This window comes from Scyliorhinus torazame, chromosome 15, assembly GCF_047496885.1.
Source record: "Scyliorhinus torazame isolate Kashiwa2021f chromosome 15, sScyTor2.1, whole genome shotgun sequence".
NCBI lineage: Eukaryota > Metazoa > Chordata > Chondrichthyes > Carcharhiniformes > Scyliorhinidae > Scyliorhinus > Scyliorhinus torazame.
This window is the reverse complement of record NC_092721.1, coordinates 158215369-158237549: the sequence shown is the minus strand read 5'-3', so window position 1 is coordinate 158237549 and position 22181 is coordinate 158215369. Positions and strand designations below refer to the sequence as shown.

The window sequence follows — 22181 nt, the reverse complement described above, 5'->3', positions numbered from 1 at the left end:
CCTTTATCCAGCCCACCCCCTGCCCTCTGACGAAACATCAACCAGACTCTAAACGTTAGCTCTGCTGTCTCTCCAGAGGCCGTCATAGACATGCTGAGATTTTCAAACCTTTTCTGTTTTGGTTGCAGAGAGCTAAAGTGCAGCTAGTTAAAGGAAATTTTTAAAGAGTCACCAAGAAGCCTGATTTTAATGGCACTAGAATACAGAACTGTTCAGTAAAAACAGGCAGAGCAGAGAAGCAGACTGAAACTCCAGAAAGAAATCTGAACTGATTTTCAGATTTAGGAGACATTATTTTAAATAATCGTGAAAATCGGTGGCTGGATCTCGTTTGTGTAAAAACCTTTTGAGGCAAAACGAAATCCTGAAGAGGGAGGTGTAAAACCCGAAAGCGAAACGGGAGCAGTTGAGAGAAAGCATTTAAAAGAAGAAAAGTGTGCCTTTATGAAAGTGGAACTTGAAATGGCTCATGTGGAAACCAGAGTTCAATGAGACAAGGTGGCTCATTGTATAAATCATCTGGGGGGTGGACTTTTGAGGAGAAATCTACAGAAATTAATTTGAGTTCAGAGGAGGGTGTATTTGACCACAGGCAGCCTGTGTGTTTAGGACTGCCTGTGTTACAGAGACAATTGCATCGCAAGATATACTTTGTTGCCCATGTTAACCTTAAAATCGATGTACATTTGTGAAACTAAGGGGGAAAATAAAGGACTATTGTATCATAATCATTTTTTTGGGTTTTTTTCTTGTTTAAAGAGATTAGTGTTCCTGTGATTCTGTCGCTCCATGTTTTCTAAAAAATAAAGTAAAAGTTTGTCTTTTGAGCTAGGGTTCCATTCTGGGATCTTCCCATCCAGTCATATTAACTGGGAATGTAACATTTGCAATAAAACATAAGAATTACGTTCTTTACCACTGTGCCAAGTCATAATGAAATAGGAACAGTAGTATGCCATTCAGCCCCGCCGGTCTGCCCTACCATTCAATAAATTAATGGCTAATTTGATTGTGGCTTCAATTCCACTTTCCGGACTGTTCCCCTTAACCCTCAACTCCCCTGTAGATCAAAGATCAACCTCTCAGCTCAAATATATTCAATAACTCAGCCTCCACTCTTCCTAGAGAAGTGAATTCCAAAGATTAATGAAGAAATTCATCCCCATCTCTGCCCTAAAAGGGAGCCCCCTTATTTTAAACTATGCATTGTTGTTCTAGATTCCACCATGAGGGGAAACATATTCTCTGCATTGACTGTCAAAGCCCTCTCAGAATCTTATGTTTTAAAATGATCACTTCTCATTCCACTAAAAGCCAATGAGCAGAATCCAACCTTTCCTCATAAGGCAACCTCTTCATCCTAGGAATCAACTTAGTGAACCTTCACAGTACTGTCTCCAATGCAAGTTTATCCTTTCCGAATTGATTCACTTATTCATGTGTTCTGCCCAAAAACATCTGTTGATGCTTCATCTTGAGCCATTTCCTTGCTCGATTTAATTTGGTGCTGATTTGTCATTGCCTTCGACTCTCAGGTACAGGGCGAGTAGGCAGGTCCGAGGCTTAGCTTAATGGGGACAGGACGAGCCACCTAGCCAATTGAGCTAGTCGACCCTTCCTTAAGGAGACAAAAAACTGTACACAAGAGTCTAGTTTGGTCTCAGCAGTACAATTGTAGCAAAACCTTCCTACTTTAATAGCCCAACCCCCTTGCAATAAATGGCAACACTGCATTTGCCTTCCTAATTACTTGTACCTGTATGCTACCATTCGCAATTCATGTACAAGGACACCCAGATCCCTCTGCACTGCAGCCTTCTACAGTTGCCATTTAAATAATATTCTGCTTTTCTATTCTTCCCATCAAAGTGGACCACCTCGCAATTTTGCACATTAAATTCCATTTGCCAAATTTTTGTCTCTACAAAATACCCAACCGAAAAATATATGCCAACTTATCTGATTACAAGTCTTACAACACCAGGTTAAAGTCCAACAGGTTTGTTTCATTTCACTAGCTTTCGGAGCACTGCGCCTTCCTCAGGTGAATGAAGAGGTAGATTCCAGAAGCATATGTATAGACAAAGTCAAATATGCAAGACGATACTTTGAATCCAAGTTTTTGCAGGTAATTAAGTCTTTACAGGTCGAGGTGGAGCAGGTTAAAGAGGCGCGAATTGTCTCAAGCCAGGACAGTTGGTAGGATTTCGCAAGCCCAGGCCAGATGTTGGGGGGGTGAATGTAATGCGACATGAACCAAGGTCCCGGTTGAGGCCGTACTCATGTGTGCGGAACTTGGCTATAGGTTTCTGTACGGCGAACAGAATCTACCTCTTCATTCACCCGAGGAAGGTGCAGTGCTCTGAAAGCTAGTGATTTGAAACAAACCTGTTGGACTAACCTGGTGTTGTAAGACTTCTTACTGTGCTCATCCCAGTCCAACGCCAGCATCTCCACATCTTAACGGATTACTACACACCTAATTTTGCCCTGTTCTGTCAAGTCGCCTTCACTATGTAGTATTGCAGTTAGCAATCTCAAGGTGGAGGTTCCTGATTTATTAACATTGGTCCTCATTCCCATCAACCACCGCACCATCATCTTCATTGCTTGTATCTGTAAAATAAAGAAATCAACCTTGAAACATTTAAAAAGTGATCTCAATGAATATTTTTGTATTGTCGGCCTCTGCCCAAATTGACTACATTTGACAAAATGAACTAATAACCATACAATAACAAATGAACCAATATTCATCCAAAAATCGTCAATTTTGATTTACTATTGTCACATGTATTAGTATACAGTGAAAAGTATTGTTTCTTTCATGCTGTACAAACAATGCATACCGTACACAGGGAAGGAAGGAGAGACTGCAGAATATAATGTTACAGTTATAGCAAGGTGTAGAGAAAAGATCAACTTAATACGAGGTAGGCCCATTCAAAAGTCTGATGGCAGCAGGGAAGAAGCTGTTCTTGAATCAGTTGGTATGTGACCTCAAAATTTGGTATATTTTTCCTGACGGAAGAAGGTGGAAGAGAGTACGTCCGGGGTGTGCGAGGTCCTTAATTATGCTGGCTGCCTTTCCGAGGCAGCCGTAATTGTAGAAAGAGTCAATGGATGGGAGGCTGGTTTGCGTGATGGACTGGGCTACATTCACAACCTTTTGTAGTTTCCTGCAGTCTTGGACAGAGCAGGCTCCATACCAAGCTGTGATACAACCAGAAAGAATGCTTTCTATGGTGCATCTGTAGAAGTTGGTGAGGGTCGTAACTGACTAATTTCCTAAGTCTTCTGAGAAAGTAGAGTCGTTGGTGGGCTTTCGTAACTATATTGTCGGCATGTGGGGGGGGGGGGGGGGGGGGGAACTAGGACAGGCTGTTGGTGATCTGTACACCTAAAAACTTGAAGCTCTCGACCCTTTCTAATTCGTTCCCATTGATGTAGACAGGGGCATGTACTCCACTACGCTTCCTGAAGTCGGTGACAATCTCCTTCGTTTTGTTGACATTGAGGGAGAGATTATTGTCGTCGCACCAGTTCACCAGATTCTCTATCTCATTCCTGTACTCTGCCTCGTCATTGTTTAAAATCCGACCCACTACGGTGGTGTCATCAGCAAATTTGAAAATCAAGTGGAGGGGGATTTGGCCACACATTCATAGGTGTATAAGGAGTATAGTAGGGGGCTGAGGACACAGCCTTGTGGGGCACCGGTGTTGAGAATGATCGTGGAGGAGGTGCTGTTGCCTATCTTTACTGATTGTGGTCTGTGGGTTAGGAAGTTCAGGATCCAGTCGCAGAGGGAGGAGCCGAGGCCAAGGCCACGGAGTTTGGAGATGTGTTTCGTAGGAATGATGGTGTTGAAGGCTGAGCTGTAGTCGCTAATAGAATTCTGACATGGGTGTCTTTGTTATCTTGGTGTTCCAGGGTAGAGTGATGGGCCATGGAGATGGCGTCTGCTGTGGGCCTGTTGCAGCGCTAGGCGAACTGTAGTGGATCAAGGCAATCCGGGAGGCTGGAGTTGATTTGTGCCATGACTAACCTTTCGAAGCACTTCATGATGATGGATGTCAGAGCCACTGGACGGTAAGTCATTAAGGCACGCTGCGTGACTTTTTTTGGGTACAGGGATGATGGTCGTCTTCTTGAAGCAGATAGGGACCTCAGATTGTTGTGAAGAGAGGTTGAAGTAGTCTGTGAATACCCCCGCCAGCTGATCCGCACAAGACCCGAGTGCTTGTCTGGGTACCCCATCCAGGCCAGTGGCTTTCCGTGGGTTGACCTTCGAGAAGGCTGCTCGGACGTCTGCAGTGGTGATCTCAGATACAAGTTCATCCGCGGCTTCTGGGGTGGAGGGCTCGCTCTCGCTGACCTCTTGCTCAAAGCAGGCATAGAATGCGTTGAGCTAATCAGGGTGCGTTGGACCCGACGATTTTACATGCCTTCATCTTGTAGCCCGTTCTGACTTGCCGACCTTGCCATAGACGGCGAGGATTCCGTGTGGCTAGCTTGGGACTCGAGCTTGGTCCTGTACTGTCTTTTGGCATCTTTGATGGTTTTCTTCAGATCATATCTGGCTTCCTTGTAGAGGTCAGGGTCGCCTGACTTGAACGCCTCAGACCAAGACTTCAGCAAGCAGTGGATATACCTCTTCATCCAGGGTTTCCGGTTGGGAAACACGCGGATTTGCTTCTTTGGCACACAGTCTTCTACACACTTACCAATGATGAAGTCAGTTACTGTAGTGGCGTACTCGTTCAGGCTGGTCGCAGAGTTTTTAAATACTGACCAGTCCACTGACTCTCAGCAGTCCCGTAGGAGGTCATCCGATTCCTCAGACCAACAATGCACGACTTTCTTTGACGGATTCTCCCGCTTCAGTTTTTGCTTATAAGCCGGGAGCAGGAGCGCAGCCTTTTGGTCAGATCTTCCAAAGTGTGGGTAGGCGATAGAGCGGTAGGATATTGGTGTAATTTAGTATTAGCAACTGCATTACAAAAGGTCCATCCAGTGAACATTGCAACACTCTGCATGGTCAACTAGATATCTGGTTACTAGTCATTTCAATAATCTAACTTTACATGCGGAGGTTCATTAAAAAGGTAGGCTGAGGTTAAAGGGTTGCCGTTAAAAGTGATTCTACTTGTAATTACAATCTTTACTGGTCTGAGATTCATGCATTAATTTGTAGAAATTTTATTATTTGTATAGCACTGGGATCAAGGTGTATTATCATTTGAGAGGGGAAAATCTGCTATAATACCAATGTAGTTAAGTGCTCTTTAATATCTGGACATTTGATGAGATGCGTTTCTATATTTCCAACTAAACACTGCTTTTTTGACTTCAGTATAGCAGGTGCAGTTTAATAATTAGTTGTCCGATATGCATACACCTTGCAACTGAAGTCAAGGGATCCAAAAAGGTCTAAACTGACTGAAATAAATAAATCTGATCGGGTCAATCTCATAGTTCCAGAATATCAAACCCAACATAGTAATAATAGTTGGCCATTCAACCCCTCCATCACGTCTCATTATTCCATTCATCATTCTGCATCCTATCGGCATCCAGACACACATCTTCCCAGAGAAACAGATATTTGAAACTGAGGAGGGTATGTGAGATGAAGCAAAGCAACGGGGTTAGTTTTAGGCTATTCTAGCACAGAGCTATCACAGACTGGATGGCCAGATAGTCTTCTGTACTGTAAAATTATACTACAATTTCCATTAACACTTGTAAAAGAGAATATGGTTTCACCTTATTTATCCAATTAGTGAGTAATCTTCTAAAACGCTGTAAAAAACCAGTATTAGCACTTCATCCTCCCAGAATCCTACGCCATTCCTTTTGAATGGGCAGGACAAACGAGGCATGGGAATACATGCTAAACTGCAGGACCGTGGAAGCACGAATGTTCAGAGAGACCTTGGTGTGCATGTACATTGGTCCCTTAAGGTAGTCGAGCAGGTGCAAAAAGTGCTTAAGAAGGCATATGGTACATTTGCTTCTATCAGCTAAACTAGAGTTTAAGAGCAAGAAGGTTCTGTTGGAACTGTATAAAACATTGGTTAGGCCACAGCAAGAGTATTATGCGCTGTCTGGAATCCACATTATAGGAGGGATGTGATAGCACTGGAAAGGGTGCAGAATAGATCTACCAGAATGTTGCCTGGGCTGGAGAGTTTTAGTTATAAAGAGAGACTGGAAGGACAGTTTGTTTTCCTTGGAGCAGGGTGGACGGAGGTGGGACATGATTGAGATGTATAAAATTATGAGGGACATAGATACGGTAAGAAGAAACACGAGTGGCCAAGGTGATTGAGAAGGTATATGGCATGCTTGCATTCAGCCAGGCATTGAGTGTAAGAGTTGTGAAATCATGTGCAGCTATATAAAACCTTGGCTAGGCCGCATTTGGAGTATTGCATGCAATTCTGGTCACCGCATTATTAGAAGGACGTGGAAGCTTTGGAGAGAGTGCAAAGAAGGTTCACCAGGATGTTGCCCGGTCTCGAGGGTGTTTGCTATGACGGGAGGTTGAATAAACTAGGATTGTTTTTACTGGAAAGATTGAGGCTGAGGGGAGACCTGATCAAGGTCTACAAAATTATGAGGCAGACAGGCGGTGGGATTCTCCGCCCCGCCACATTTCTGCCTCAACCTGCCGGCGGGATTCTCTGTTATGCCGGCCAGTCAATGGGGTTTCCCATTGTGGGGCAGCCCCACGCCGACGGAAAAATCCCAGGCTGCCGGCAAAACGGAGCATCCCTCTGGCAGAGAATCCCACCCAGGGTCGATAGTCAGAGGCTTTTTCCAAGGGTGGAAGCTTCAATTACAAGGGGGCACAGGTTCAAGGTGAGAGGGGGAAAGTTTAAGGGAGATGTGTGAGGTAAGCTTTTCATAGAGAGTGGTGAGTGCCTGGAATGCACTACCAGGATGTGGTGGAAGCAGGCACAGTAGCAACATTTAAGAGGCATCTGGATGGATACACGAATATGGAGAAAATAGAGGGATACAGACCGAGTAAGGGTAGTTTTCTTTTTTAGTTAGGGCATCATGATCGGCACAGGTTTGGAGGGTCAAAGGGTCTGTTCCTGTACTGTACTTTGTTCTTTGAAGAAACCTTTCCCCCCCTGGTGGAGCGATCAATGACCAGGGGGCATAGATTTAAGGTAAGAGGCAGGATATTTAGAGGGGTGGGAGGGGAAACCTTTTTACCTAGAGGGTGGTGGGAGTTGGAACTTGCTGCCTGAAAGGGTGGTGGAGCCAGAGACCCTCATAACAAAGTGTGCACTTTCGTCCTAGTCATACAAGGCTCTGGCTGAAGTGCTCGAAAGTGGGACTAGAATAGTTAGGTTGTTGTTTTGACTGGCGCAGACATGATCGGCTGAAGGGCCTTTTAGGTGCTGTATGACTCCAAACTGCTACAATTAACAGCTGGAGTGTTCAAAGTCCTAGAATTACTTTCAGTATATTTCCTGCACTAACCATCAAACCACAAACATTCATAACTAAGAACAATTTGAAGTATCTTGCACCCCCAGGTGAGGAAAACCATGAGTTTTTCCCCCAATTCGGAATTTCCTCAAGTCTGCCCCAGTAACTTGGTTAATAGTTCTCCAGTGCCCCTCTGCTCCACAAAACAATACCTCTACTTCAATAGGAACAGTTATTGTTGCTTAGAAATTGTGACTAAGCAACACCGTTTTTGAAAAGATTGATGTGGTTTTGTACTCAGCAATTTAAGGCAAGTGAAAAAAATGAATGAATGAATGAAATGAAGATCTCTTATTGTCACAAGTAGGCTTCAAATGAAGTTACTGTGAAAAGTCCCTAGTTGCCACATTCCAGCGCCTGTTCGGGGAGGCTGGTACGGGAATTGAACCGTACTGCTGGCCCGCCTTGGTCTGCTTTAAAAGCTAGCGATTTAGCCCAGTGTGCTAAACCAGCCCCATCAAGTTCATGTACAACATAGAAATGTAGAATAAAACTTCTATTAGCTTACTAATTGGGGCCAGTGCATAAAAACATTACTGAGGAGAAACAATTTTGCAAAACATTTTTGAGTAATTTCTGGGAACATAGGCCAGGACTGCAAATTCCCTCTTGAAGTCAATGAACCTTTGGCTGGTGCGTCAGATGCTCCGTCCCAGCCTCAATTCCCGCCGTGGACATTGTCAGAAAATCAAAGCCATAGTCTCTTAGAAAATGAAAATGAGAATTGCTTATTGTCACAAGTAGGCTTCAATCAAGTTACTGTGAAAAGCCCCGAGTCGCCACATTCCGGCGCCTGGTCGGGAAGGCTGGTACGGGAATTGAACCGCGCTGCTGGCCTGCCTTGGTCAAAGCCAGCGATTTAGCCCTGTGCTAAACCAGACCTATGGTACATAGTGTTACATTCCCAACTGATGTTACCACTGGGCACGTCATGTCCCAGAGTTGAGCCTAGCTTGATGGATCCCAACTTTTTTTTTGGTTCAGATACTTGGAAGGCAGCTACCAAACAGAGTCACAGGAGCCAGAACTTTTAACAAAAGAACGAAACATTTATAAAACAGGAAAAGATGAACTATAACATTCCTTCACCTCAACTATACCTTTACAGATATACACAGATTTTGAAACTGGTGTTATCCTTACAAATAATTTTACTCTAATGATCACAGTAAGTACACAATCCATGCAAATCAATAGGTGAAATGTGGTCAGATACCCCACATTCTGAAACGAAGTGATAGATCCCACCCAAAACAACTTCGAAATTTCTCAGCAATTCCCCCCCAGGTGCCCATCACACTGTAGCAACTGATATCACTGGAACTCTTTTCAACAGATTGTTCTAAATCTCCCTTCTCGAAGAATAGGCCTTGAATCCTCTCCCAAAAACTCTTTCTCTCAGATATCTTCATTAAGGGTCCACCTCCAGAGTTTCAACCTCTTCTTCCGTTGTTCCTCTGCCCTGGACGCCGCATGTCTTCAAACTTTGCTGCCTTCCACGCAATCGCTCAGATACCCAGCGATGCCAACAGAACAACACTGCTTCACAGGCCCATTGTGAGGAGTCACCTTGGATCTCTAGGTGTTCGTAAGCAGACAATTGTCCCAGAGCTGCACTATGTAGCTCTGTCATTTAACTGAGGGCGCGATTTTTCAGAAATTTAAATTTAAGAAAATTTTTTATTTTTTTTATTTTATTTTTTAAAAATGTAACGTGTGCTAGCGAGCGGGAATTGCTGCGAGCTTCCCGGCGATCGGCCCAGCGAAGCCGGCAACGCAATTCAACGTTAATTGGTCCACTTAACAAGGCCTCACAGGCTTCTCGGCGCAAATGACGGCTCACAAGCTGATTTGCCTTGACCACGCTCGCCAGCCCCCCACTATCAACATCGAGCAGCACTAAGCTACACTTGCTCAGCCAACCCCAGCCAGCTCGAAATAATGGCGCTGGGGTGGCCAGCCCCAAGATTCTGGAATGCTGACCTAGGGAGGCTCCTGGATGCAGTGGAGACCAGGAGGGATGTCCTGTTCCCCCGAGACCCAGAGGGTGAGCCACAAGGCAGCCAGTGCTGCCTGGGACAAGGTGGGAACAATGCCTCAATCCGAATAGGGACAGGCAAGAGGACAAAAGAATTAAATTACATCAGCAATAGGCATAGCACCAGTTTCAGTAGATATGCCTTACCTTTTTTTGCACTATTTAATTTCCCCATATATTACATGAGGGTGTTCCAAAGGTAGCATAGTGATTATCCTCTAGTTCCTAGTCATGTTTTTTAAAAAATATACACAGGCATAAGAATAATGGATGTATAGAGATACACCTGTATCACATTCAAACCCAAAATAAAAGTACATATACACAACCAACAAAATGGACTTGGATGCTAATAACCAATGGTTACCGACTTCAGTTGATTTAAGAAAGCTATCATTTCAGATCAATAATCTTTAACAGGACTGATGAAATAATTGCTCTGTATTTTTTCATCATTTTAAAACACATCAATTAGATCACACTTCAATGGTGAAAGCTGCACAGGAAAATGGCAACGCTTTACCAAACAGCACTTACTTTAGTCAGTGTTTCAGGACAGACTTCATCATCTGGTACCCAAAGCTTTGTCGTCTTCTTTACTGGAAACTAATGTCAGAGTGCAATAATTGGTCTTTGACTACCCAAATTACTTAAAATACTAAAACAGAGAGAAATGAATTTAACATCTCAAACTTAGAAAGAAAAAACAATGTCAATTGATCACAAATATTTAATTCAGAAATAACTGTTGAAAAAAAAGCAGAACATCTTTTGAGATGAAATTCTCGAGTGGTCTTTTAAATATTTTTATATACATCTGCCTTCTCAACTAGGAAGAGAAAAAATTGTAATGGCGAATATTAATGTTTAATAGGTTCATGAAAATAGCAGATAATACACAGCACCAATAGAGTGCGCTGTACCACAGTGACCACGGTGCTGGGAAAGGCAACCAGAAACAAACATAATATAAAAGTTTTCATTTAGTATGCCCTTTCAAGCAAATGCTTTGCGGAACTACGCTTCTTAATATGGGATAGCAATACAGCTGAACACTTGTATTGTGAAAGGAGGTGCTCCATGCTAGAGTTCCATAACAGTTGCTCAACTGGGCGAGTCAGAAAAGGTTTAGGTGCTGTGCTCCCAATCCCTGGAATATTAAGAGTGAGAACAAAGAGATAGGTACTTCCCCACCAGAAGATTCTTTATCAATACACATTAGCAGATATCTTGGACAAAGTTTATTACTCGTCTTTTCAACAGGCAGGTGAAAACAGCACAAATGAAAAATAATATTAAATAAGTAAACTGCCCCAACAAAAATTGAAGCTATTATGTGTACTTACTCGGTCATTCATTAGCAAATCTTTCACAACAAAACCAGCCACCAAAGATTTCAGTGGTGCAGAAAACTGTTCCGGAGCCAGCATTGCTATGTGTCCAATAGAAATCAAAGGAGTTATGAGCTGTTCTGGGCTGCTGGGATCCAAACTCTTGTGCAAAGGCTGAAAGAAAATAGGAAGAGTCAGATTACAAGTCTTTTACTGAAAATACCAGAGGTGATTCTATTCCCTGGCGTTCTGGTGGGGTAGGGCTACTGCCAGGAAATGTCTCGCAGGAAACAGTGGGCAAAATCTACAATTATCCATCAATTAAGATGAAAATTATGGGCTGTGATTTCAAAGATGCACTTGCTGGATATTATTTTAATTGTATAATATTTTTAGCAAACTACTGATACCATGCCAGTAAGGTTACCCTTCTTTTACTGAAATACAGAATTTCCTTCTAAACATCACATTTATTCAGAAAGAAAAGATTGCGAATTTCTTGTATACAGTGACCTAAAATTTGAGGCCTTCAATGACACTACCTCAAGAGTTGAAGGTTGTATCAGAGGATGAAAACATGTATAAACACCGATCATCTTCCAAAATTTATCAAATTCAGTTTTTAATTACTCTTGCTACGGTTTCAAAGGCCCCCTGCACATCAGTTCTCGCATCTGCAGTCTGAAAAAAAGCAGCCCCCGCCTGACTAATATCCTTGACCAAATCACACAGCACAGAAGTTACCTTGCGGCAGTCATCTAAAGAACAATCACATAGCAAGCATTGTTCAAAGATAGCTAAAAGCTTCTCTCGAAGACAGTAGTCTGAAGGTTCAAACTCAGGATATCAAACAATTGGAAAGCAAGACAATTCAACTAACACTTAATTAAATCACAGTACTGTTTTGAACTATGCTGTTTAAACCTGAGAGAGCGGTTGGCGAGGGTTATAAAATCAGCAACAAGTTTCTGATGCGGCCCAAAAACTGGCGCTCTGGCCCTCAATGTTTAACCAGAAGAAAGTGTGATTCATTCAAGATTTAAAGTTAGCTCGTTAGCCCAACAGCAGTGAGGGTCTCTGAAGGTGGTGGTGGGGCCAGAGCTGAAAAATGAGGCAGCACACACGCACTGGATTTGGACAAGATAGCAAGAAGTATAACTAAGTAAAGCTGGCCCCATGAATGTTGGATGACAGTGACAACTTGCATATAGCACCTTTCATGTAGACAAAAATCCCACTGCACTTCACAGAAGAGTTATAAAACAAAATGACAGAGCCACAACTTGGATATTAGGTCAAATGTGACACCAAGCTGCAAACAGAATGGCTTAATCTCAGGTTGTTGCCAGGGAAGGGAGATGGAGTCAGTAGTGTTGAGATCTTGAGGGAGACAAGTGACATTCAAAAATAATTAAAACTCCCAGTTATTACACAGAAAGAATTACACAAGGTTTCACAGTTTAAACAAAATATTTTACTGTACAAGAGTTAACAAAGCAAGTACCTTGATCCTGAGGACTTGATCACTTCCTGGACCAAACCAAGGTGTTCCATAACTTTCAGGAATTCACTTTAATTCTCTTCAATGTGCCTGCTATTCTCAGAGGCATGAGATTTCTTGGGATCTTTCCGCTAGCATCCAGATAAGCAACCCTCCAATTCTCCTTGAGCCAGTATATTAAGTAATTAGCCCTTACTTTGACTGTTTGTCCTGCCTTTAATCCCTTATTCTCAGGCAAACTATGAGAAGCAGAGCTTGGGAGTTTCTTGCTCGCTCTCTTTTTTTCCTTTTGAGTATGCACACCAAGGGGAGTTATTGTGAACAGAACACTAACCCCCCCCCCCCACCCAAGTTCTTATAGTCAACACTCCCCCACCACCTCTCCTGTGGTCACTATCACACCCCCACCCCAGCTGGGATGTCCTTATTTTATTTCATTTCATAAAAGTTGGTCACCCTACCTTAAGCACTCACGTTTGTGGACATCCCAGCTCAAGCATGGGCCTCACTGCACTCTTGCTTAGTGACTCCAACTCAGAAATACCCCTGATTTCTGACAGCCCTTTGTTTCTGGTCTACAGCTTCTGGCACATTCTCTCTTTCTGCCTGATTCCAAGCTGTTCCAGTTTCTGTGAAAAATCACACAGATGAGCCCAAAATCAAATACATGTCATTGCATCTATCCCCAAGGCAAGATGGCACACCTGGAATGTCCCAGGTGAGATTTAAACCAATTATCTCCAATGTGAAATGTCCTTTGAACTGAAAAGTATGTGGGTATTTTAAGACCTTCCCTCAAAGCCCATTCCTTTCAACCCTTCCTTTGATCTGGGTTGCCACCTTACTTGAGCAACTGTCGACATCCGGTCTCCACCCTGAAATTCAGATATAGCCTACTGTTTGGTATTTTCACACTTCCACTCAACTCTAACACTAGGATAGAATTGCAATTACTACCGGCTCGGTTCACCAGATTCTCAAATGCAGCTTTTCCCCTCCACTCATCTTATAGCTAAAGAATCCAGTTCCAAAAGCTAAAAAGTTTAAGTTCCTAAAACATATGAATCATAAAATTACATGTTTGTAACAGCAGCTAGGGAACAGAATTTGGAGCGGGAGCAGAAACAATACCTTCAGTCTTCCCAAAACTTGATTGAAGGAAGTTTTTGGTCATCCTATACTTGGATGTCAGATGAGCAGTCTGATAATTTAACAATGGAGGAGTCAAACAGGTGGTGGTGAGATAGAGCCGTGTGTCATCAGCATAGAAGTGAAAATGCATGCTGTGCTTTCTGATGTGTCACTAAGGGGTAGCATAAAGAGAAATATGAGGGGGCAAAGGAATGACTCTTGGGGCACACCAAAAGTAAAGGTGGAGGAAGAGATGCCATTGAAAGTATTTTTTTTCTTAACTCTTCCATGGGATGTGGATGTCACTGGCAAGGCCAGCATTTGTTACCAACAGTGATTGCACTGGAACTGAGTGACTCCATAGATCATTTCGGTTAAGAATCGACCACATTGCTGTGGATCTGGAGTCCTCAGCAAACCCGATGTTGTTTACAACAATCGATGGCAGATTTAAAAAATTCTTTCATTTGGGTGAATCTGGCATTTGTCACCCATCCCCAATTGCCCATGAACTGGCTGGCTGGTTAGGCCATTTCAGAGGGCAGTTTATTATCATCCACATTTCCTGGTCACTACTACAGAAATTTCAATCCAGATTTATTAATTTAATTTCCACCAGATGCCAGGGTGGGATTTGAACCTACGTCCCCAGAGCATTAGTCTGGGCTCGTGGTTTACTAGTCCAGTGACGTAACACTGCCACCATGTCCTGCTAGGATTAGATAAATAAGAATGGAGCCAGATGATAGCAGTCCCATTCAGCTGGATGACAGTGGAAAAGGTGGTTCAGGAGAGTGATATGGTCAACTGCATGAAAGGCTGCAGACAGGTCACAAAAGATGAGGAGGGAAAGTTTACTTTTGCCATAATTCAAGTAGGATGTAATTTGTGACTTTGACAAGATCAGTTTTGTAACTCTGGCAGTGGAGAAACCTAGTTGAAGAGATTTAAATGTGGAGTTTCAGGAAAGATGGGAATGGATTTTCTCGTGTAGCCACCCGAGTTGGCCACTTCCCGACTTAAAATGGAGAATCGCAAAGGCTGAAGGGAAATTCAGCCAACACAGGCAAAGACGAACAAATACAGAAATCATGTGTATTGAAACCTGTAAGGAACCAGACAGCATGGAATCCAGCAGCCATCTGCATAGTAATGCAGCAGCCATCTGCATAGTAATGAGCGATTCCAAGGCACAATGGCAACAGTTAAGGTGAATAAAGCCAAGCCAGACTCCTCGGCGCCAGCAGGAGCCAAGACAAAGGAAGGCCAACGGACATTTAGGGACCGCCCAACGATCAGGGAACAACTCCAGTATTGGAGAAATCGATCCAAGTGATCGGAATGCAGTCCAATCACTTGGAACCAGGTACGAGGTCCGCCCTGAAGGACGGGAAGCCCCTGGGGACTATAAAGTAAAGCCCCCAAGTTCAAATCGTTCTTCTTTGGCAGGGTCACTAAGCAGCTCAAACCAACCCTTGACAGTGACCTGCCTCGCTGCTGCCAACCAATTAAGTCTCACAACGCTCGCTACGAGATAGGCGCTCTTAGCCGCCAGTCCATACCAGCTTTTGAATCCTGCAGACTCAGGACCTGAACAAAAGGCCATTTGTTCCCCTGACCTGGTGGGCCAGTCCGAAGCTAAGTATAGGCCTTTTAGTGATAGAAATAGCCTAGAAAGTAGAGTTTATGCATGAGTAGCGATTTACTGTGTATAATAAATGTGCATGGATTTGAATCTTACTAATTGGTGTGTTGAGTTATTGATCATTACTTGAACTTGAACCTCGTGGCGGTATCATAAAGATACCTGGCGACTCTAGAGTAAAAGTTTAAACAAACAGAGCAAATTACAATTTAAGAGCCAACCAAAAGTTAGCAACACTAGGTGACAACAAGTTCAAGGACTTAGAAATGTCAATTGGAGAGGGGACAGCAGATTGCAAGGACAGTGGGTGACGGGATTTTTTTTTTTTTTTGAGGAGAGGGTGATGGCAGATTTTAAAAAGGAGGGACAACACTAGAGCAGAGAACGATTGACAGCAATCGGCTAATGGGTTCAAGAGAAGCTGGGTGAGAATAGAATCAAGGGAAAAAGCGGTGGGCCTTGTGTATAAAATGAACTCATCAGGGTATGGAGATTGGAAAGAGAGAGAGAGAGAGAGATAGATGAAAGTTGAAGGAGTAACATTAGAGGATGTTTGGCCAAGTGGGCGAATGGAAGGGAAGGATACAGCAGAGGGAGTTGATGACATTCCTCAATCTTCGTGACAAGAAGTCCATGAGCTCCTCACACCTATTGTTGGAGGGGAGGATAGAGGGGTAAGACGACTAGACTAGGAAGGCTGAAGTAGAGAAAAGAGGCCAGTGGTTATCATTGCATTCCAGGATGATGCCAAAGATAAAAAAAAGTCTTAAGAAATAGAATATGGAGTGGTTCATTCAGCCCATTGAACTCTACTCTGACATTCAATAAGATCATGGATGATCGGAATGTCACCTTAACTCCCAATTGTCTTCCTTTTCCCCCATCACCTTTGTTGATCAAAGATTGTAACTCAACCTTTAACATTAACAGATTCAAATTTGCAACTCAACTTTGAATATATTCAATGATCCAGCCTTCAGTGCTCGGAGGTTGAGAATTCCAAAGCTTAATGACCCCCAGAGAAGAAATTCCTTTTCATCCCCATCATGAATGGGAGACCCCTTATTTTTAAATTGTGGCCCGCAGTTTGATTCCCCCACAAGAGGAAACATCCTCTCAGCTTCTATTCATCAAACACCCTCGGATCATATATATTTCATGAGATTATATCTCATTCTTCTGAACTCCAATAAGTAAATGCAAAATCTGCTCAACTGTTCCTCATCAGCCAACCTTTCCATCCCAGGAATCAGCTTGGTGAAACTTTCTCTGACCTGCTTCTAATGTAAGTTTATCCCTTCTTAAATAAAGGAGAGAAATGTTGTACACAACAATTCAGGTGCAGTTGCACAAATGCCCTGTAAAGCTGCAACAAGACTTTCCTACTTTTATATTCCATTCCCTTTGCAATAAAGGCCAACATTCAATTTGCCTCCCGAATTACTCGCTGCACCTGCATGCTAAACAGGATTCATGTACAAGGAGACCCAGATCCCTTTGCAGTGCAATGTTCTGCAGTCTCTCTTCATTTAAATATTCTGATTTGTTCTTCCTGCCAAAATAGACCTCACATTTTCCCAAATTACACTGCATGTGCCGAAATCTTTGCCCATTCACTTAACCTACCTATATCCTTATGCAGACCCCCATCACAACTGGTTATCCTACCATCTTTGAATCAGCAGTAAATTTGGCTATAATACATTTAGCTCCCTCATCCAGGTCATTAATATACCGTAAATAGTTGAATCTCCAGCACTGATCCCTGCAGCACTCCATGCATTACAGTTGACAATGTGAAAATGACTCATTTTTCAGACCCCTTGTTGCATTAGTTAGCCAATCCTCTATTCATGCTAATATATCTCCTGAATACCATAAAAGATTATTGCAGAAGATCAGAGTTTATGTGGCACCTATCAAATGCCTTTCGGCAATGCAAATTTAGGGGGAGGCGGTGGCATAGTGGTATTGTCGCTGGACCAGTAATCCAGTGACCCACGATAATGATCTGGGGACCTGGGTTGGCATCCCACCGCAGCAGACGATAGAATTTAAACTCAATAAAATATCTGGAATTAATGACCATGAAACCATTCGCGATTGTTGTAAAAACCTATCTGGTTCACTAATGCCCTTTAGGGAAGGAAATCTGCCTTCCTTACCTGGCCTCCATGTGACTTCAGACCCACATGTGGTTGACTCTTAAATGCCCTCTGAAATGGCCTAGCAAGTCACTCAGTTGTGTGAAAATAAAAGATAGGAATGAAATAGATGGTCGAACCAGGCACCGGAAATGACAATGGCAAACCCGGTCCTACAAAGTCCTCCTTCCTTATTAACATTTGGGGCTTGTACCAAAGTTGGGCGAGCTGTCTCAAAGACTAGTTCAGCAACAGCCTGACATTGTCTGGAAGGTATGATTCTGCGAGCACGACTGTGTCATAATCACCGCTATCACCATTCCAGGGTCCTGAGACAGGACATACCCAGCAGAGGTGGCAGCACAGTAGGGAGGGAATTGCCTTGGGAGTCCTCAACATTGACTCTGGACCCCATGAAGTTCAGGTTAAACATTGGCAAGGAAATCTCCTGCTGAGGTTTTTTTGTATTCAACCACAATCTGTAACCACATGGCCTGGCATATTCCCCCACTCTATCATTACCACCAAGCCAGGGGATCAACCCTGGAGTGCAGGAGAGCATGCCAGGAACATCAGGCATACCTAAAAATGAGGCATCAACCTGGTGAAGCTGCAACACAGGACTACTTGTGTGCCAAACAGCACAAGCAACAAGTGAAAGACAGATTTAAGTGATTCCATACCAAATGCATCAGATCCAAGCTGTGCAGTCCTGCCACATCCAGCAATGAAGGGTGGTGGACAATTAAACAACTCACTGGAGGAGGAGGCTCCACAAATATCCCCATTCTCACCACCGACGAACAGTGGCAGCCGTATGTACCATCTACAAGATGCACTGCAGTAACTAGTCAAGGTTCCTCAAGACAACACCTTCCAAACCCACAAGTACCATTATTAGAAAGGGCAAAAGAGACATCAGCTTTCGTGAATCTGGATGGTCTATGTCAATGTAAAGTAATGCCTTCTGGTATGAAAAATGCAGCACCAACATTTCAGAGACTAACACACAAAATGATTGAAGGACTGAGTAATTGTGCAGTCTATATTGATGATTAGTGGTCTTCAGTCAAACCGGAGAACATCTATAACATTTGAAGGAACTATTTGACTGGCCACAGGAAGCCAATTAGTTATAAATTTGACTAAAAGTGAATGTGCAAAAGTCACATGTTTAGCACATAGTCTATTTGCTTCACGGGATGGAAAGGTAAAAGCTATTGGGGAATTCCAAGTGCCGACAATATAACGGGAAGCGTTGTGATTAATTGGCATTGGGGGATTCAATTGAAGCTTTGTGTCAAATTTCAGTACTGTAATAGCTCCACTAATTGGTTTATTAGAGAAGATTTTAACAGCAAGTCTTACAATACCAGGTTAAAGTGCAACAGGTTTGTTTGGAATCACTAGCTTTCGGAGCGAAGCTGGTGATTCCAAACAAACCTGTTGGACTTTAACCTGGTGTTGTAAGACTTCTTGATGTGCCCATCCCAGTCCAACGCCGGTATCTCCACATCAAGATTTTAACAGACAGTAGTGTCAAAACTGCACTTGGCAGCTTAAAAGTAGCAGCTGATTATACAAACAATCGCTTCCTTGCTGGCGGTAGGTGAAAGGGACTTGAGGTAGGTGAAAGGGACTTTAAAAACCAGTACCCGGAAGTTGAATGTGCATGACAACTTTTCAACTGTAGAAAGTAGAAAAAGAGACTAAGTTTGGTTCTGGTGCTGCAGCATTTAAGTGTGAATGTTGTAAGTAACTCTTCAGAGGCAATTGTATAGATTTATCCATAAACTCAAGGAGGGGGTTGTCATTTTGAACAAAGAACAAAAAAGTACAGCACAGTAACAGGCCCTTCGGCCCTCCAAGCCTGCGCCGACCATGCTGCCCGTCTAAAATAAAATCTTCTACACTTCCGGGGTCCGTATCCCTCTATTCCCATCATATTCATGTATTTGTCAAGGTGCCCCTTAAACGTCACTATCGTCCTTGCTTCCACCACCTCCTCTGGCAGCGAGTTCCAGGCACCCACTACCCTCTGTGTAAAAAAACTTGCCTCGTACATCCCCTCTATACCTTGCCGCTCGCACCTTAAACCTATGCCCCGAAGTAATTACCCCTCTACCCTGGGAAAAAGTCTCTGACTATCCATTCTGTCTATGCCCCTCATAATTTAGTAGACCTCTATCAGGTCGCCCCTCAACTTACCACCCTGCTCTCATGTTCATCCTATATTTTTTTTTAATAAATATTTTTATTCCCTTTCTTTTTCACATTTTCTCCCACATTTACACCCATCAACACCCATCAACAATAAACAATAATCAGCAAGATATGTCAATCCCCATAACAATAACAACGATCCCATCCGCCCACCAATCCCCAAACATCAGCCCACATGTTTACATAAACAAATGACAAAAAGGAATCAGGGATTATTTGTGGAGAGGCTGCTCTCCATCCCAGCAGGATCCGCCTTCGGGCGATCAACGAGGCGAAGGCTATGACATCTGCCTACGCACCAGTTTCCAACCCTGGCTGGTCCGACACCCCGAATATGGCCTCCCGGGGTCCCGGGTCCAGTTTCACACGCACCACCTTGGAAATTACCCTAAACACCTCCTTCCAGTACTCCCCTAGCTTTGGACAGGACCAAAACATATGAACGTGATTAGCGGGACCCACCCCGCAACGCTCACACTTATCCTCTACTCCTTCAAAAAATTGGCTCATCCTCGCGAGGTGTGCTCTATATACCACCTTCAGCTGTATCAGCCCCAACCTCGCACACGAGGTGGAGGCAGTCACTCTCCGGAGCACCTCACACCAGACCCCATCCTCTATAACCTCTCCCAGCTCTTCCTCCCACTTTGCTTTGATCCCTTCCAGTGGTGCCTTATCCTCTTCCAAAATAGCTCCGTACACCGCTGACACTGCCCCCTTCTCCAGTCCCCTTGTCGTCAACACCTCCTCCGGCAATGTGAGGGCCGGTTCCTCTGGGAAGCTCTGTATCTCCTTCCTGGCAATATCCCGAACCTGCATGTACCTAAACACTTCTCCCTGCTCTAGCCCATACTTCGCTTCCAGCTCCCTCAATCCTGCAAACCGACCCCGAAGAAACAAATCTTTTAGCGTCTTAATCCCCCTCTCTTTCCATTTCCGAAAACTTCCATCCCACCTCCTTGGCTCAAATCTGTGGTTCCCCCGGAATCGGCATTTCCCTTGCCCCTACCCCCAACCCGAAGTGTTGGCGAAACTGCCTCCAGATTTTCAATGAAGCTATTATTACCAGACTCCCTGAATATCCCTGAAGGGGCTGTTTAGCACAGGGCTAAATCGCTGGCTTTGAAAGCAGACCAAGGCAGGCCAGCAGCACGGTTCAATTCCCGTAACAGCCTCCCCGAACAGGCGCCGGAATGTGGCGACTAGGGGCTTTTCACAGTAACTTCATTTGAAGCCTACTTGTGACAATAAGCGATTTTCATTTCATTTCATATTTCCCCGGAGCTATTAAGTTAGTCCCAGTTGCCCGCACTTGGCCCATAACCCTCTATACCCATCTTACCCATGTAGCTATCTAAATGCTTTTTAAAAGACTCAATTGTACCCACCTCTACTACTACCTCTGGCAGCACATTCCAGACACTCACTACCCTCTGAGTGAAGAAATTGCCCCTCTGGACCCTTCTGAATCTCTCCCCTCTCACCTTAAACCTATGCCCTCTAGTTTTAGACTCCCCTACCTTTGGGAAAAGATGTTGACTATCTACCTTATCTATGCCCCTCATTATTTTATAGACCTCTATAAGATCACCCCCAAGCCTCCTACGCTCCAGGGAAAAAAGTCCCAGTCTATCCAGCCTCTCCTTATAACTCAAACCATCAAGTCCCGGTAACTTCCTAGTAAATCTTTTCTGCACTCTTTCTAGTTTAATAATATCCTTTCTATAATAGGGTGACCATAGAACATAGAACAATACAGCGCAGTACAGGCCCTTCGGCCCACGATGTTGCACCGAAACAAAAGCCATCTAACCTACACTATGCCATTATCATCCATATGTTTATCTAATAAACTTTTAAATGCCCTCAATGTTGGCGAGTTCACTACTGTAGCAGGTAGGGCATTCCACGGCCTCACTACTCTTTGCGTAAAGAACCTACCTCTGACCTCTGTCCTATATCTATTACCCCTCAGTTTAAAGTTATGTACCCTCGTGCCAGCCATATCCATCCGCGGGAGAAGGCTCTCACTGTCCACCCTATCCAACCCCCTGATCATTTTGTATGCCTCTATTAAGTCTCCTCTTAACCTTCTTCTCTCCAACGAAAACAACCTCAAGTCCATCAGCCTTTCCTCATAAGATTTTCCCTCCATACCAGGCAACATCCTGGTAAATCTCCTCTGCACCCGCTCAAGCCTCCACGTCCTTCCTATAATGCGGTGACCAGAACTGTACGCAATACTCCAAATGCGGCCGTACCAGAGTTCTGTACAGCTGCAACATGACCTCCCGACTCCGGAACTCAATCCCTCTACCAATAAAGGCCAACACTCCATAGGCCTTCTTCACAACCCTATCAACCTGGGTGGCAACTTTCAGGGATCTATGTACGTGGACACCTAGATCCCTCTGCTCATCCACACTTTCAAGAACTTTACCATTAGCCAAATATTCCGCATTCCTGTTATTCCTTCCAAAGTGAATCACCTCACACTTCTCTACATTAAACTCCATTTGCCACCTCTCAGCCCAGCTCTGCAGCTTAGCTATATCCCTCTGTAACCTGCTACATCCTTCCACACTATCGACAACACCACCGACTTTAGTATCGTCTGCAAATTTACTCACCCACCCTTCTGCGCCTTCCTCTAGGTCAT

At 43.8% G+C, this 22181-nt stretch overlaps 1 protein-coding gene across 3 annotated transcripts in view; it reads right to left on the bottom strand.

Annotated features, from left to right (window-relative positions):
* pds5b (PDS5 cohesin associated factor B) overlaps positions 1 to 22181 on the bottom strand; it is a 289329-nt gene that overhangs the window by 50871 nt on the left and 216277 nt on the right. For all 3 annotated transcript variants that reach the window (XM_072477000.1, XM_072477001.1, XM_072477002.1), the window contains exons 21-23: positions 10894 to 11052; positions 10085 to 10153; positions 2480 to 2616 (exon numbers count right to left, since the gene is read on the bottom strand). In XM_072477000.1, coding sequence (XP_072333101.1) covers positions 2480 to 2616; positions 10085 to 10153; positions 10894 to 11052 — 365 coding nt within the window. The remainder of the gene's footprint in view (positions 1 to 2479; positions 2617 to 10084; positions 10154 to 10893; positions 11053 to 22181) is intronic.